The sequence below is a fragment of the Vanessa atalanta genome, chromosome 11 (genome assembly GCF_905147765.1).
Source record: "Vanessa atalanta chromosome 11, ilVanAtal1.2, whole genome shotgun sequence".
NCBI lineage: Eukaryota > Metazoa > Arthropoda > Insecta > Lepidoptera > Nymphalidae > Vanessa > Vanessa atalanta.
The window spans coordinates 2,923,463-2,941,468 of record NC_061881.1 but is presented as its reverse complement, the minus strand read 5'-3'; the positions used below and the strand labels follow the sequence as shown (position 1 = coordinate 2,941,468).

The following is an 18,006-nucleotide window of genomic DNA, read 5'->3' as shown; positions in this document are numbered from 1 at the left end:
AGCAGCTCCGTAGCTGTCCTAGTCTCGCACAGGTAAAATAAGAGTTTATACAAAAGGACAAACATACAAAGAAAAATCTTGTTTTTTGCGCAAGGACCTTGACAGGCGTACTCAGAACGAATCACGAAAGTTTCATCATAATTGGATGTCTAGTTTTGGATTGTGTAGAGAACAAATAAAAAAATATATTTATTTATTGAGTAGCAAATTATGCAAAACCAAATGAATACAATATTTTGTCATTTTATTTTGAAATCCATCAGCAACTAAATTAAGGTCACAATATTCAAAAGTCTCATAAACGAGTATGTCATAACATTACAATAGAGTTTTGTTCATATGATCTTAAATACGCTCAGCATGATACTTATTATTCACGTGGTATCTCCTGCGGTTGGGTAATCGTACACTTGAACTCTGCGGTATATGACTGACATTTCCGAGCATTTATTTACAGTTAATATATCCTTTTAATGCAAAATAAATGGTATTGAACTGTTATATGCTTGTTACTACTTCTTTAATTTAATATTAACGCACATAACATATATATTAAATATTATATATATTTATTTAGAAACACAGCTAGGAAGTATTGTTTTAAAAGATAACATTAAACATTTATAAATATAAAAATATTAAAAATGTATTTACTTTTATCGCATATATTTCAAGTTGTATTTTATTGTATTTCAATTATTTAAATGAAAAGTTTACACTATATTTGAGTTTTGATAGCCATCGTATCTTTAAACTTCATGGTTGCACCTGTCATAGTTACGAGCTGACTGTGCAAAGTTATAAAATAAACGTAAGTACTTTTATTTTATTACTGAGACCGCTATAGGTAGGATCGTAGTCTAACACCGGTTAATATTATATTAAGGACGAAGATAATATAACCCCCGGTTCTTTTGAAGATATGTTTTAAGTTTTACAGAAATAAAAACAGACGAGTCATTATATACATCTAAATATAATATTATTCTTTAAATTATTTGCTTAATGATTATGCAGTATCAAAAATAAAACTGTAAATAGGTTATGGAATAAATAATTAGTTTTAATGTTGACTTTATGCCATATGTAGTATTGATTTACTTAAGATGTTTAAGGTGATGAGTTTTATATTTATTATATAATTCATAAATTGAAACGCAATTTTCTCTTATTTCTAAATATCATAATAAACAGTTTTATGTATATTTATGCAAAGTCAATGAATTTAAGAAAGTTATGTATATGCACACTCAACCACACACACGTACATGTGCAACTCAGCTTAAACTAACGTAGATATAGTACTGTAATACATTCAGAAGAGCTATTTGATTAGAAAAAAAAAATCGAAACTCACTGAAGACACGATCGTGATATATCAGGAAATGATTTACGATATTAACTTTCATAATTTAATATTTAAAAATAAAAAAACTCCTCTTTCAGGTGTACTTCTTTTTGTTAAATTTAGTATTATTGGCCCTGAATTTATGCATTTATAAGGTTTGAAATTGTACGCAGTGATAGTTAATTTATTGTGATAAGTTTTCGGAATAGTTTTCATTTTATCTATAAATTGACATATCACCGTAACAGTTTACAACATTTCACGAGCGAGACATGAAGTGTTGTTGTTACAGAAAAGCACGCCATAGAGATTAAAGATAACAATTAATTATTAAAATCATGTTTAAAAATTTCGATGTGTAAGTGGTAGTTTAAGGGTCAGTTTGAAACTAAATAGCGGAACTAACTATAAAGGTACATATGTGAGCACTCAATCTCTCATCTTAACTAGATTGTTTATTACATTTTCATGTTGAAATGACAATATAATTACGTGCACTCATTCTGATGTATATCTTATATTGTCACACTCAAAGTGCTTAAGCGTCGATAAGATCGGTTCGTGTGAAAAAAATATTACTAACAACGTACTTTCATCTCAACACTAAAGATAAATGTATGTTACTTTGTAATAGACAGCTGAACGAAATGATTAGTTTTTGGTATTCGTTTCATTGTCAGAGATGAATTATTTATTCAATATAGCCAACATACCTAATCAATAGAACTAGATTTGAATTTATGAATCGGCAAATGTCATCCTAATCGTATAATATTATTTGAGAACAATACATGTTTTAATTATTCTACGTGTGGTAAAGTCAAATTTAGTTCAATCGTTCAGTTTAATATAGTATTCTATTAAAACTTTATACTACTTTATTACATTATTCAATATAATAAAATAATATAAAATTTTAATATTGCTCCATTGTAGTGTTTGTTTCCCAAATAAAAAAAAAAATTGGCGGAAGAAAGTAAGCGGGATTATTGTTCTTTTTGCTCACGAATATAACTTTTAGTTAATATAAATTTCATACAGAATTATTCGTTTAGAAAAATTATTGCCCGACTATACAAAAGGCGCAGTTAACGCCTTAAGACATTCTCTACCAGTCAACTTTTGGGCTAATCAGAAATACATGAAGTTAATCACAATTATTAAAATGTTACTTAAATAAAGAATACTCATAAATATAAAAAAAAATGTTATTTGTTAAATAAACAGAACAGAAAAATTTATTTAAAAAAGGAAGTGAATTAATAACAAATATATATAAGTTTAGATAAGTTATATATAAAATGTTGTATAAAGCCAGAAAGTTGTGTAATATAAATGCTTTAATTTCTAATATCAATTATACCCTCTCAAAAAATTCGACTTCGTACCGAAGTATTTTGTAAGTTTTTGTTCAGATAAATCGGCAATTTACGAAAACGTCGTTAAATCAGGTTCAACCATTATAGCTCTCGAGTAGGGCTGACGTTAAAGAATCGAAGGAACTACGCTTGGATGTTACTTTGCAAGCACAAAAGATTATGTGTTAGAGTGTATACATTAATAATAATAATAATTCATTTATTTGCCAGAATATGGTACATAATATAGATGGTCATTTATAATGATTCTCATATTCTACCGATTTATCGGTGTGCAAATATTAAACATGCATTAATGATATTGAATTAAATACAATTAATTAAATCAAATTACAATTAATTAAAATGTCATTCAATAGTAATAAAAGAATTGAGAATAGGTATACACGATTAAAGATAAAATGTCAAACACAATAATACATTATATTGTATATACATATATCTAATAACTTTACTAATATTATAAAGCGAAAGAGTTCGTTTAGTTGTTTAAATGTGCTAATCTCAGGGCCTACAAAAACAATTAAAACTTTTTGTGTTTGTTAGCCCGTTTATTGATCAGCCATCAGGCTATGACCTACGGAGACGGAGCAGTAATGTTTAACGTTTACCTAGTATCTAATAATACATCCGCTCTAATGAGAAACGTAACTTTTAATTAATATCAAAATTTTATCAAGAGAACTAATATATTCAGCTTCTTTTATTACTTTTAAATTAACATGTTTCCTTCTATGTGCCGTTTATGAATATAAAATTAAATATATCCTAAGCACTTTCACTGTTATAATTAACTCATAAAATATAAAACAAAACGCGAATACTTATAAGAGTTACGTCTTTAAAAAGTATCTCACTGTTCTGATACAAATATAAAACTTTATTAATATCAATAAAATTTAATTAATAATGTAATTTTAGGATAAATAAAACATTAACTATATTGATTAAGGTATAAAAAAGTAGCCTTTTAAAAAAAATGATTTATATAATTGGTTACTTTAAGTCCTAAATAATTGTATGCACGTGTGTGTGCTTTAATTCAATGTCGGTTACTTATTTCTTTTAAACTACAATGTCAATAGCTTCTGGAGAAGTAATCGTAGTTAGATTATAAATAGAGGCAGCCTGCCTGAACACATTCAGACTGAAACGTAACTTCGTATAAGGCTTAACTAACTGTAACATGCAAATTTAACTTGAATTTACATATGTACCTACTTGTGTAGCACGCTTTATTTACTATATATAAATTAAACGTAAACTAACTCTACGTAGATAAGTGGATGGTAATCAAACTTATGAAGGATTATAGTTGGAGTAAATATTGTATCAATTTCTGTTGACTACTGAAACCGTTACAATACATTTAACAATTTTCATTCTCTGGAGACTAACAAATATAATTAAAAATATTGTAGTTTTACATTTAGAACATTGACATTATTTTCCTGAAAAACAAAGAAAAAAAAAATAAATAAACTTAATTAATAAATATGTATTCTGAACACTGATAAACAATAAATTGAAGAGGCAATGCAATTGGCAACAGAAATATAAATAAGAACTTTAAAAAAAAAACTAATGTTATATTTGTGCCAAGTCAAAAGGTTATTGTAGATATTTTCCATATTTATTAGTTTTTCGTATCATTCGTTCAATCTATATAGGCTTTTCTAAGAATAAAAAAATATCGAATGATTGAATGAATAAAAATATAGTTTGCATACGAACATAAAACTAATTCATCTAGAAATCAGTTATACAAACGGTGGCGAATAGTTTGGCGTACGCGTTGAAGTCATGCTCTCATAAGTTGGAAAATGAACTAATTATATTTTGTATCCCGGTTTAACCACGAGGAATTTAACGCATTTTATATATGTTTTTATTGTTTGAACTTCTGAGTAATATTACACAATTAAAATCTAGTTTTATGAAAGAGCGTAAGTGACAGAAAATAAAGAAGAAAAATATAATATGTTTTAAAACAAGTTTTTATTGAACCTAAACGAAATGTAGTTTTTTTATAAATAGCTCGCAAAATGTCACCAGTAACAAATAAACTGTGTTCAAAATTACAACTCACTCGATTGACTGAAAAGATTTTAAAAATCAACCTCAACATTTGTGATTTGACACACCCTGTAAAAATGTATTTAAATATTCAAATATATTGCAGACAAATAGAAAGATTTTACGAAAATCTATTTACACGAGACATTAAACATAAAACTAATAAGAGGAGACGACATATCGATTTAGAAATCAGCAAACATTAGATGTGCATGTTTTAAGGAAAGTGGGTTTGTAATAACAATATTAAATTACATTTACATAAGGTGTCAACGGATTTATATTACTAGCTTTCGTCGCACTAAGGGAACTTATAACATTACACTTTTACTTACTTTCAAGTGAAAATTCGTGTGACAATGTACACGTTAACTAACTTTAGTTACGCTGTTAAATAAAAATAGGTATAACTGACGTTTGAATAGACATGCATTATCTTCATAGCTCTGTGGTAGGAGTTTCGCCATTCTATTACCTTTGTAAATGTTTACTTCGTATACATAAACAGTACCTATTATAGTTTACTTTGTGTACTAAAATAATATTGGACAGTCATTTTAAAACACAAAAAGGTTAATGATTTAAGTATATATATTTTTTTTTAAATGATATTTCCAACATTTTTTATGTGTAGTTGGTTTTTTAAATACCACTTAAATTTTAAACAAAATCAACAAAATGTTCAGTTGATACAATTTATACTTAATTTTAAATAAAGCAACTGCATTTTTTTAAATTAATTATATAAATTAATTTTTTGTATTTTTTTCGCACTTTTAAACAAAAGAAAGATAAATATTCATTTTGTTTTGTTTGATAGTTTAAAGATTATTTTAATTGAATCAAACTGTTTCGATTAATTAGTACGACTTTCAGTTTCAATACGATTTGCTTTCATATTTATTTCTATATTTTTCCAGAAGCTTTTTAATATAATTATTTTGTAATACAAAAAATTTAATTCGAGTATATATTGTATCAACTCTATGTATAATTTAAATCATAAATTGGGAATACGTATTATTATTCTATCAGATTATTTTTCAATAATAACTAAGTTTACTAATGAAACAATTGTCAAAATATTAAAGTTATAAAAATCAATAAGTAAGTATAATGTCTAATTATTTTTGATCGCTATGACAAATATTTAAATAATTAATGCTTCCATATTTAAGTAAAGAAATAAAAAACGATTTACTTTACCTAGTAACAAAATATAACAATTCATTTTTATTCGATAGCTATCGTTTCACAGATTGTTTTTAAAAGAAAGTGGTCATTTCTTGTAAACATTGACGTAACAACGTCGTAAGTTATCTAAGAAAAAGATTGAGTCGTGTTATAATAACTCTTGTAAGAATAATATCAATTCTTCACAGTTTTTTTAACTTTATTATCGAAGTTATTGAGTAACATCGAAGACGTTTTATTTGTTTTACGATTAAAATCGAAGTTTTCGAATTGTTCATTTTGACATGATATTAAGTTGTACGTTTCGATTAATAGGTGTCTCGATTTTAATTAACTTTCTATTTTTGGATCAAGTATGATATTTTAATTAAATATACATACTATATTATCCTATTTACATTATTATAATTTAACTTTACATAGATTTACTTTATGTTTGTTAGTATATTTTTTTTACATAAAAGTTTCGTTTTATTAATATTAAAATATACTGTATAACGGAATATTTTCTACAAACCTACCGGCAGTTTCATCTTTAATTATTAATTATAAAAGAGTAAAAGTTGAATTTAGTATTTGATAGTTAAAGAGCAAAATAATTTTTTAATCAATATTTAAAAATAGGAAGATAAACAGGCTACCTTAATGACTCTACAGTTTTCTGACAATAAGTACTTTTACGGCCATTCATTTAACTATAAATCAACCACTTCATGACAGTCATTACCAATAAATATACTTAATCAATATTTTACGACACGCAAATCTTAAAGCATCAATAATACTCACATAAAATTGGCTTCCAACTTCCAAATTGACTTTTGAAATTAGATAAATCGTATTCTTTAATATTATTTTTTGTAAAAAAAATAAGTATATAAACATTATTGTTATGTAGTCAATGAAAATATCTAAATCCTCACATTATATCTCCTAAGTAACACGATACATTTTTAATGTATTTTCTTTTTTTAACGTTACAAAAATACCGTACAGCCACTACACTTTTAAAGGGCAATTAATTTCGTTTATTATATATTTCACAATGTAAGCCAATTTGTGTCGTGAAGATTTTCAATGCATTTGAATACTAAGATCTTCTTATTCCCCCTTCTATTTGGTGAGTAGTAACTGGTACACTGTGTTGTTTCCTTAATACTCAGTAGGCCACGTTCAAATAGCTGTGATGCAATTTGTAAATGGCTTGGTACAGTTTCATGTCGATTTAACTTTGATATTTTGAAGCATTTTAATGAGCTTTATACATTCAATAATTTAATACGATTTATGTTTAAATTTATTGTTAACTAGGTTTTGTGCAATATAAATTCATCTTAAAATACGTAATTATCAGATTGCATAATTGCTTGAAATCAAAATTTGAAGCTTACATTAAAGTGCAATGTATAAATTCCCTTTTTAAGTGCTGTTGCTGCGATATTGTACATTCGTCCTCCAGTAACTATGAACCATGAATGAATGAAAAGGTACTGAAAAAAAGGTACATCGTGTTTGATGTACGCTTATCGTGATGCAATAACATTATTAAAATAGAAGAAGTTTAGACTACGTGGAGCTTTCATAAATTTTCAATACCTAGGACTTACTTGAGATGATATAGTAGCGACTATCGCCGTACTTTAATAGAGTTTCCATACTTGTAAGTAAGAGACCCACATGAACACCTTCTAGTTAAAATAATATTCAACGAAGATAAAGATAAAATGTTCGCTCGTTCATAGACACAGCTAACCTTCAAGTGGATTTGATTTAAGGCTTCAAAATATTGGTCTATCAATATCTGAATCAGTAATTCATAACATATTTTTTAATTAGATTAAAATTTTATTATTTTTTTTATTGCGCTGATTACAAATGTCCACATATTGAGCTATTTTATAGCATCATCATCACAAGGTGAATCAGGTCTGTTGACGTATATTCGTTTTTTTAAAGCTGTTACAGGTTTTAGTTTAAAACCAAATAATTTATGAATACTTTATGTAGTTAAATAACTGATGTCTTCATACGTGTACATTTGCAGGTCTAACTGCTATCGTGTTATTTTTTTTAATGAAACGTAAAAAAACTGGCGTAAGTACAACAGGTTCCCTTACATGCTATCTCAGTTCCAATGGTTGGAGGCGCATAGGCGGTATAAGGAATGTTTACTTATTCCTAACATAATCTATGTGCAAACATTATATGATAGATATATCCACACACACAGTAGTTGCAAAATAACAACAAAACATTCATAAACAATAATACATTCTATAAATACCACGTATGTTTTTATAATTAACCGTAGCTTGAAATAAAACTTTAATCTAATATATTCGTATGTATATACGTAATAAAGAAATAAACTTGTATAACAGGAAATCATCAACCCGGTAAAATGCACCAAGCATTACAGTTCATCATTATATTTGAATACTGAATAAAATATTTAAAATAATTTTGAATTAGCTTGTAATCTGATCATATAAATTTAATTACTTATTTTCAAGGCTCATAATTGTTGGTCGCACCAACTCACTAGGTAATATCGTTATCAAGCTGCAATTCCGTTTCTAGATAAAAGCTGTAAAGCACAAGTAATGTCAAACGCTGGAAACTTGACTTGTTGTGTATTTACGTATGATGTTGACTAGAGCAGTACGACTTTGCTCCAGCTTTCCTCTTACTAATAAACAATAGTTTATTTTTGTCCTGCATACAAAAGCACAGTACATAAAATCGATAAAAATATACTTTACTCATATAGAATAGGAATCCAAGTTAATTAAACGAAACGCTAATACTAGTCTATCACGCAAAGTGCGATAAAACTGATACCCTTTTTAACTAATTACAATATGTTGAAGTAATTATTTTTACTTAAATGCATAAGTACTTGAAGATCATATATTTTCTTTTACGAAACAACTTTTATTTTAATTCGTTTAATCAAACTAAAACAGTCGTAGTTTGCAAAACAACATTTGCCCGTCTTTAACATTTATTCATATTGATAAAAGCGCGCTTAAAATGTAAAATGTTTTAACTTACCTTTGACGCTCCGAACATCCGACTGGCAAAGCTTTTGGTATCCACAAACACTTCGTCGAAGCACTTAAGCCACTCCGTCATACGAACTCGAAAGAAAAATCCGCAACATTTCACATATCACAAATAATTTCACAAATACAAGGAATCCATGTAAATCTTGTATTTGTTTCAGAGGCACTATTTACATTCGTTTATGTCACTGGAATGGAAGCTTTCGTTTAAAAATAAGTTATTGGAATGTTGATGCGCGAACGCAGTCGAGCGTGTGAGGACAGAGACCCAAGTTTGTAAGCAGTCCGCCGCTTGCGCCTGCCGCGACGTGAGTACCGTTGTTCTGAGAGTGGGAGCGAGGTCGAGATACATCTAGGCTTTGGTATTTTTAACTTACTTCATTACTTTTCGATGTCATGAGTGTTTTGATTGTACGTGTCGGCACATTTTAGGCGTTAATGAAATTTCATTACCGTAAAGAAACATTCCTTAAATACGTATTGATTAAGACCTTAGTCCAATAGTGTCATTGGTGTGAGACTAAATACTTAGTTATTTAAGATAAAACTAATTAAAAAACGCTAATGCTAAAGATCTTCCAAAATTAATCATTAATAATCATATGAATTCCCAATAATTTTAAGTTATGTATAATATTTCATAGTAATGTATCCTATTTATATATTGGAATGTACTGAGCAACTTATAATCTAATAATGACTAAGCTTACTTACTACCTGGAACTAAATGAGTCATATTATTATCTTCGATATGAGTTATTTAATTTCTATAGTGGGTAAAGCTTATCAACATTGGCCAATATTTCTTTTTTTCTCGAACTAGCCTTATACCTCCGAGTCCAAAGGCATATTTTTATAATCACTTTGCTATAAAGTACGTCAAATATCATTATTACTTACTGAAATTAGTTGCGCATACGCAATGCCTATAAAAGATTTCAACGCGTACACTCAATTTTCTATTGAATAAAAAATGGCTTTAAACATTAAGATGCTATGTTCTTTGCTCGTTAATATTGTAATATATGTTTATGCAAACGTTTCGTAATCATTTGAACATCCATTGTTGTACATTCTCAGAAAATCTAATATTACATCGTCATCTCATCATTTTTGTTTTAAAATATTAAATAAAAATGTCTTACAAATTATATATCATCACACTTTAAATATTATATACCTAAACAATTAATTAGTACAGAGAAAAAAAATACTCTTAAGTGTTTATATACTCTTAACTTTATTGAAATGAGTGAAATTGCAAATTGTTGCAATATTTGAACGGTCAAATTAATTTTTTGAACACATTAAAACAGCAAACACATCGAACATATTTGCTTTGACTTTCGTTAGTTAATATTTATTATTTAAACAATAAAACTGTGATTATGCTGTGTACATGAAAAAAAAATGTTGTAAAAGGTTAAATAAGAGTTAAATTATAACCGACACGGAAGCCAACTGAATTACGAAAATGATTTATCTAGACTCTAGATCTTTTGTCTTCGCACAGATCTCGCAGAAAATAACGGGTGTTTAAATTAAATATGTTAATAATAACTTTAAGCTACATTTCTTGATCGAGCTGCTTGGAATTGTCTTGGCTTTTGATCGGGACGAATTATAATTTTAGGACGAAATGTCGAAGTCCATGTGTAATAATACTTACTATAAATAATAATACAATACTTACAAGTCCATGTAATACAGTGATGAGAAGATACATCAATTAATAAATAAATAAATAAGGCTTTATAATATCTTCATTTCATTTAATTACTAATTTCTCTTTAAATAGACTAATTAAAATATTTAAAAGAATTCAAAAAGTAAATATTAATTTTATTTTGTTTGAAAAGAAAGTACAGAAAAAATATATTTTCTCATTTTTGTTTTAAAGTGATGCAGTTTTTATATGAAATATATTACTGCGTCACACTTACATAAATACGAAACCGATATTACCTTTCGCGCTGGTATGCGCACAGAGAAGTTATTTTCAATGATGAATTATACTTTCGTGTTTGTCGTCTCTCTCACACCGGTGACGAACCGAAAGAGATGGCATTATTAAAGATATTCAAGTAAATTCCTTCAACCGCTTAGTAGTCCACGGACAAGGGTCCAGCCGTGAGAAAATAACTGCAAGCATTCGTCCATGCTAAAACGTATTAATTAGTTATAAAGCTCAATACTGAAAGTCTATGGCACACCTTGAATTTTTATATGATGTCAGTAGCTATTAAAACTTGTTTGCATAAGGTTATCAACCTATCTTTCAATGACAATTAACATAAATTATATAACTTTTTGTGAAACGACTGGTTAGTATTCATTTCTGTTATTAATTTTATACCTCATCAATAAATTTTCCAAGAAAACAACTTCCCGGAGAATTAATCAAGAATAGAAAGAAAAACAAAATAGTTAATTACTAATATTATTTATGGGAAAGTGTTGACATAACAAAATATTACTATTTAACACCAATAAATACTACTGTATGCTGTATGATGCTACTACTGAGTGCACCTATTAACTAAACTTACATTGAACTTATAATTATTTGTTGATCTTAAAACGATTTTTAACCAATTCCACCACACCGAGTGAGCTGAAAAATTTGCAGTCATTAATGGTCTCCCGACCTTCGAAGCCTGGATGAGACGAAAGCGACGAGTCACCTTCCGTCTTACACAGGTAATAACCGGTTACGGTTGCTTAGGAGAATACTTGTGTATGAACGGACGCGAAGCGACGACGACCACTGTGGCGCGGACCGTGACACCACCCAGCGCGCATACGCTGGAGACGTGCCCCTCATGGAACGCGGGAGGCCGATCCTGGTCCGCGAGGTTAGAGAAGACATCTCCCTGCGAGCAATCGTATCGGATCACCTTCACCATCGCCTCTGAGGAGAGCTCCGACGAGCCACGAGCGGAGCACAGCATGGGGGGGGGGGCGGATGCGTTATATCAACACAGCCTCTTCAATACGTGCCGAGGACGACCTTCGCAGTAGTTTTAGTGGGTAGGAATCCCACATAACCCGGTTTCCTCCCCAGGGTCCGGGTTCATTACTGAAGGTTACCACAACGTAAAAAAAATGTTCCACCTGAACACAGTAGTATAAATACAGTATTTATACTCAATTTTATATTAGACTCAAGGTAACCTAATGACTTATCTTTCAGCACAATGTCTACATATTATGCAGAGAATTACGACCATAGAATCACATTTACTGGGGTACAATTAACAACTAAGGCTGTTGAAATGTTAATGGCTATTAATAACCAAAGTACATTCATCGTAGCCATTAAAGATGATCTACTACCAAACATTACATTGATTCTATGAATGTGCATACAACTTAATCCAAATGCTACATATATTTTAATATAAGAAATAAACAAAATCTCAACACTATTTTTGAAGGCTTTTAAAAATATTATTAAATATAATACCACGATTACATTAAATTTATATGCTTACTAAACTTAACTTCGACAGTTTTGAAGTGCAGACCGAAAACAACCGGTAATATGCTCATTATTTAATCTTTTTCAACCCTCTAATTACATAAATTATATATAGTAATAAAAGCATCCCGATGGAAATTTCCATATAGAAGAAAAGTGCCGCTACCCCAAAGTAAAAAGCTGTAACGACATACGAGTAAAATCATGCTTCAATTATTTAATATATAAATAATGGAATATAAAAAAATAAATAATTAGTATTGCTTATATATTATACTTTTACCAAGTGAGTCAAGCGATTCACAAAGTTAACAATCAAGCAATTGTTAATTTAGAAAAGAAGAAGAAGGGTTCAAAATATTTCTAAGTATCTTCCCCTCGTAATACTGCACTTCTGTTGACGTTTACAAATACAAATTGCTTATGGCTTCATTGAATTTCACATTCCAGTTTTGAGAACTCGCTTCACCTTTTAAAGAAATCGTCAACACATGACCGAGGTCCGGCATGTTTACGTTGAAAGCGGTATTGCGAGAGCCTATTTCCTTTAGTTTTTCATAGCTAGAAAGTGAAAATCGTCAAAGACTTAATTATTAAATTATTTAAAACCAGTATATTTTCACTATTTAATCATCAATCATCATACCACTGAAAATTAGCGATGAGCAAACTCAACAATACAATTTTTATTCTACAATGTATTCAGCTATCAATAGGTTGTTCTAACATTCATAAACACATTTTCAACATTTAAAATATACGAACCATATTTTAATTATTACCTAATAAGTCCGCCAAAATAAATTGGTAAATGAATAGGAAAAAATACCAATTTAAATTAACCAGATTACGTACATTGTCTTAAAACTATCCGCAGTGTTTAGTTCGAAAATCAGTAAGACCTGGCGAAGATCCATAAATAGGGACATGTTGAGAAAGAGATTTTATTATTTCAAAAACTGAATTTCATTCAAACAGATTTGGTTCAAATAAGAGACAGTGCAGAAACACTCTTGGTTGAGATGCTCGTGCTCATAAGAAAATGCCTTCGATTTTGTCAGCAGAAAAATAATGTATTAAATAACTTACATACGAAAGTAATCGCTCACAAAATTTAAAACTATAAATAATTGATATTTCAATGAAGTACAGAGTTTTTACGGGAAGTTAAGGAGTAGCTTAACTTTTCCTGATCGGAGAATCCATTGGTGATCAATGTTGATGACCAGTGTACAATCTCATGCACCATTTCTCCGAGACGCTCGTGATTGTTATTAGCCAAAATTAACAACGTAGATTTGTTATGTTATAATAATAATAATAATAATAATATATGTTTATTTCAAGAAATTAGATCCCATAGTTTTGTTAGTAGAATGTAACTTATATTTAAATGTTAGTAAATTTATAAACTATTTCAATTACAAAAATTAAAAATCAATACGATAGCTGGGAGCATGCAGTCCACAGCAATACAACATATAGGAACAGTCTAGTCTTCCTGCTATCATTTTTAGGATGTTGTTTGGGCTGTCACGCACTCGCTGTACAAGAGATGCCGCTCTCCTCCTCATTATAGTCCAAAAGCAGTGTACACGAGCCTCTGCAAACATGGTGGAGGCACTGCAAGAACGAGACAGCCCCATCAGCACCCTAAAAGCGTCATTGTATTGAACACGAAGGGCTCCATATGCTCGTTTCGTATAATTCCTCCACAAAGAACAGGTGTAGAAAGTATTACAAAAAGCTCTAAACAATGTAATTTTCACCTCTTTTGCACACTTACCAAACCTGCGGAATATCATGTTAGCTCTGGCCGACAGAGCCCTTCGTTCTCGTTCAATATCCATATTGTCCTTGAGATCTGGGGTGAGTATATGGCCGAGATACTTAAATGTATGTACTCTTTCTAAGGGAACCGAATTAAGCTGTATGATAGGCACTTCAATATTTCTCCCCTCAGATTTGCTCTCAAAGACCATGTACTGACTTTTCTTCGCATTATATATCAGTCCATGTTGAGTTGCATATTCCTCACATTTTTTTAAAAGTGACCTTAAACCACAGACCGAGGCACTCAGCAGCGCCATGTCGTCAGCGTAGCTCAAATTATTTAGGCACACTCCATCTATGTGACAACCAACATGCATACTACTGAGTGACTCGATCAGCTGGTTGACATATAAATTAAAGAGACTAGGAGAGCTTAACCCCCCTTGTCTCACTCCACACTCCAATACATAAGGCTCCGAAAAAGTACTAGCCCATTTCACACTGTTGATCTGATTTCCATACCAGTATTTGTAAATGTTTACAAGTTCGTAAGGCAAATTAATAGATTCTAACTTTTTCCATAAGATGTCATAGGAAACCAGATCAAAAGCCTTTGACATGTCGAGAAAACAAGCGTAAACCGGTGTTTTACGTTTCAAATAGTACTCAACAGCATGCTTAAGAGACAATATAGCAGTATCAGTTGACAGCCCTGGCTTAAAACCAAACTGGTTATCGTGTAATTTTAAATACTTATTTAATTGTATATTAAGCATGCAATCCAGCACTTTTGACAATATTGTCGCAAGGGAGATAGGTCTGTAGTTATGTCTATCTGATAAATCACCGGTCTTGCTTTTTACAACAGGCACAACAACAGTCTTCATCAGCTCTGATGGGAGGTATGAATGACTGATACATAATGCGTAGAATATTGCCAGTACTCTAGATATATGACGACCAGCATATCTCAGGTGCTCAACACTGAGGCCATCATGGCCAGGCGATTTGCCACCCGAAATAGATTTAATAGCATTTTTAACATCTCTCTCAGATAAATTAAACGAGAGAGGCTCTTTTCTTGGCAAGCCATCAATTGTGAGCTCGAACTTAGACTGCCCCAATGGAGATCTTACAATAAAATGTTCTCTAAAAATATTTGCAATGAGTTTTGGATCACTTTCTCCATCGACACTCACTGGGGGGCCGGGCCGAGCGTTCATTCTACTTGTGGTTTTCCAAAACGTTTTAAAGTCTTTATCAGAGTGTTGAGAAGCTAAAATGTCCATTTTGATTTGGTTTTGATGAATTTGACACCATTTCAATTTGGACTTGAACACTCTACGACTTTCACGCATTTCATTAAATTCGACACCAGATGTTGGTTTCCCGTACCACAACCAGGTATGAAATTTCAGCCTCGCCCGATCATGAGCCTCTTTAACATATTTATTCCAGCCAATAATTTGCTTACGTTTGTTACATTTCACTTGTGTACTACTTAAAAATGCCGATTCCCAAAGTATATTTATAATGTCACTATACATATTTTCTATAATTAATTTATGACTCGACTCATTACAATATTGATTAGCGCAATGTATTAATTCAACTGGGTATTGAATATTTTGAAATTTACTATCGCAATTATTTGTATATAATTCAATTTGATCATCAGTTCTGTCTCCCCATACGATATAGCTAAAAACAGATGACTTTGATTCTACTCTCGGAGTTAAAACGTTTAGATTACATTCTATAATGAGCGGAAAGTGATCTGACCACAAAACATCATACATAATATAAACATTAAGTACAGTATGTGCCGCTGACTGTGTGACAACACAGTGATCTAGCCAGCGCCTACACCCGTGCACTTCACTGATAAACGTGTACGTATCCGATGAGATACCTAGTTTGTTTACATCTATACACAACCACTGTTGTTCAGTACAATAATTTGAGAGTTCATTATAAAATAATTCGTTGGGATGGGAATTATAATCGCCTAATATATAGACTGATTCTATGCCATATTCATCTATTATAGCACTTACTGCACCGAGGCAATCCGTAAATTCTATTAAGTTATCCACACAGTCCACGGGCATATAGACACTCATCACAATAACAGGCCGATCACTACATACGATTTTAATAGCACATATACGATTATTACTGCACTGTAACACAGAAACGTTTTGAAATACAGCACTTCTCCAGAGAAGAGCCACCCCACCATAGGGCCGCCCACGCAGCATTCCCGTTGTTGTGTCCACAGCAGATACACCGGTAGCACTAAAATCTTTATCTATTATACTTAGTTCTTGTAGTTCGCATGGTAATAGCCAAGTCTCTTGAAGTGCTATTATATCCGACGATTTACATAAGTCTCGCACACTGTCTATAGAACGTTTTACATTTTTACAATTATAACTTGCAAATCTATACGTGCATACGCTCATGAGTTAGGTAAGTGCCCGTCACTGGATTTAACTCCATTCGTTTGTTTATATTTATAATGTACAAATCGCCTGAATATAATTCCTTTCGGCCACATATTTATATCCAAAAATAGAGATAGTTTACTTTCAGACACGAAAAATTTGTATGCCTTATGATTTCTTTCTTTTTTCATCTGAATTTTTTCTAAAGTAACACATTCTTGTGTCCGCGAGGTAATGTAGTCGGTAATATCTTTTTCACATGTCTCTTTATGAATGTTATGATGATAGAATTACAATATTGAGTTGCTTGACTTGCAGAAACTTGGCCTAAAGATGGTAACTAAATCCGGAATGAACCACCTTCCATGCTATGGCGTATTAATGCCTAAGGAAAGTCCTTTTGAGACGTAAATTATGATGTAATTCAATTGGAAAAGTGGTTACACTGAGGTTCTTGCCGATTTTTCTTTGTAGAATCAATATTCCAAAACAATGATCTTGAATTTAATAATTCAACCTCGTTAAATAAAATATCATATTAAGTGCATATGTGTAATGTATATGCCATCAAAAACATAAATGTAAAAATGAGAGCCAAGTCCAATATTATGATATATACCTTGGTTGTTGACTTCAACGACAAAAGAAGTGAGATCTAAATGGGTGCCAAGTTCAATGGTCCTTCCTGAAATTTATTTATAACTACATAAAATATCATTTCTTCTAATAATTTAGGATAATATATTGTAGCCTAAGGTCTGTCTTGTCAGTCAGTGATAAAAATGACGATTTTTAGACGTCAATATCTAAATAACTGTTTGAGATGCGTTTATGAGATTTGGAACACATATGTATCTCGCGAGTCTCAATATATGAGCAATTTTGACACGTTTATGTCAAATAGTTTTGAGTTATGAGGAGGTCAAAAGTGGCTCCAAATGGTTCGTGTAATATTACACACGGTGCTGCTCGCCAGTTCTGTTACTTGAACTTGGCTGACACGCTACCGTTTGTCTAGATTTTACTTGAGCTTAGTCAAATAATAATGAGTCAAATATGTACATAATATATACTATAACGGTCGTATTCATAATAAAACACTTATCGAAGATATGAACTTATATAAATTATGTGCTTTAACAGATTTTAGTAGGTAACATTTTATACAGAATTGCCAATTAAATGTCTGTCAATGTCAAACGTTATCGTATTGTCAAAAATTGAAAAACAAAACATGAAACAT

At 30.6% G+C, this 18,006-nt stretch overlaps 1 protein-coding gene across 1 annotated transcript in view; it reads right to left on the bottom strand.

Annotated features, from left to right (window-relative positions):
* Nucleotides 1–9,360, bottom strand: part of LOC125067270 (chaoptin) — a 58,997-nt gene extending 49,637 nt beyond the window's left edge. Inside the window, exon 1 of the mRNA XM_047675758.1 lies at nucleotides 9,052–9,360. Coding sequence (XP_047531714.1) covers nucleotides 9,052–9,132 — 81 coding nt within the window. The 5' untranslated portion in view covers nucleotides 9,133–9,360. The remainder of the gene's footprint in view (nucleotides 1–9,051) is intronic.
* Nucleotides 9,361–18,006: the final 8,646 nt, after the last annotated feature.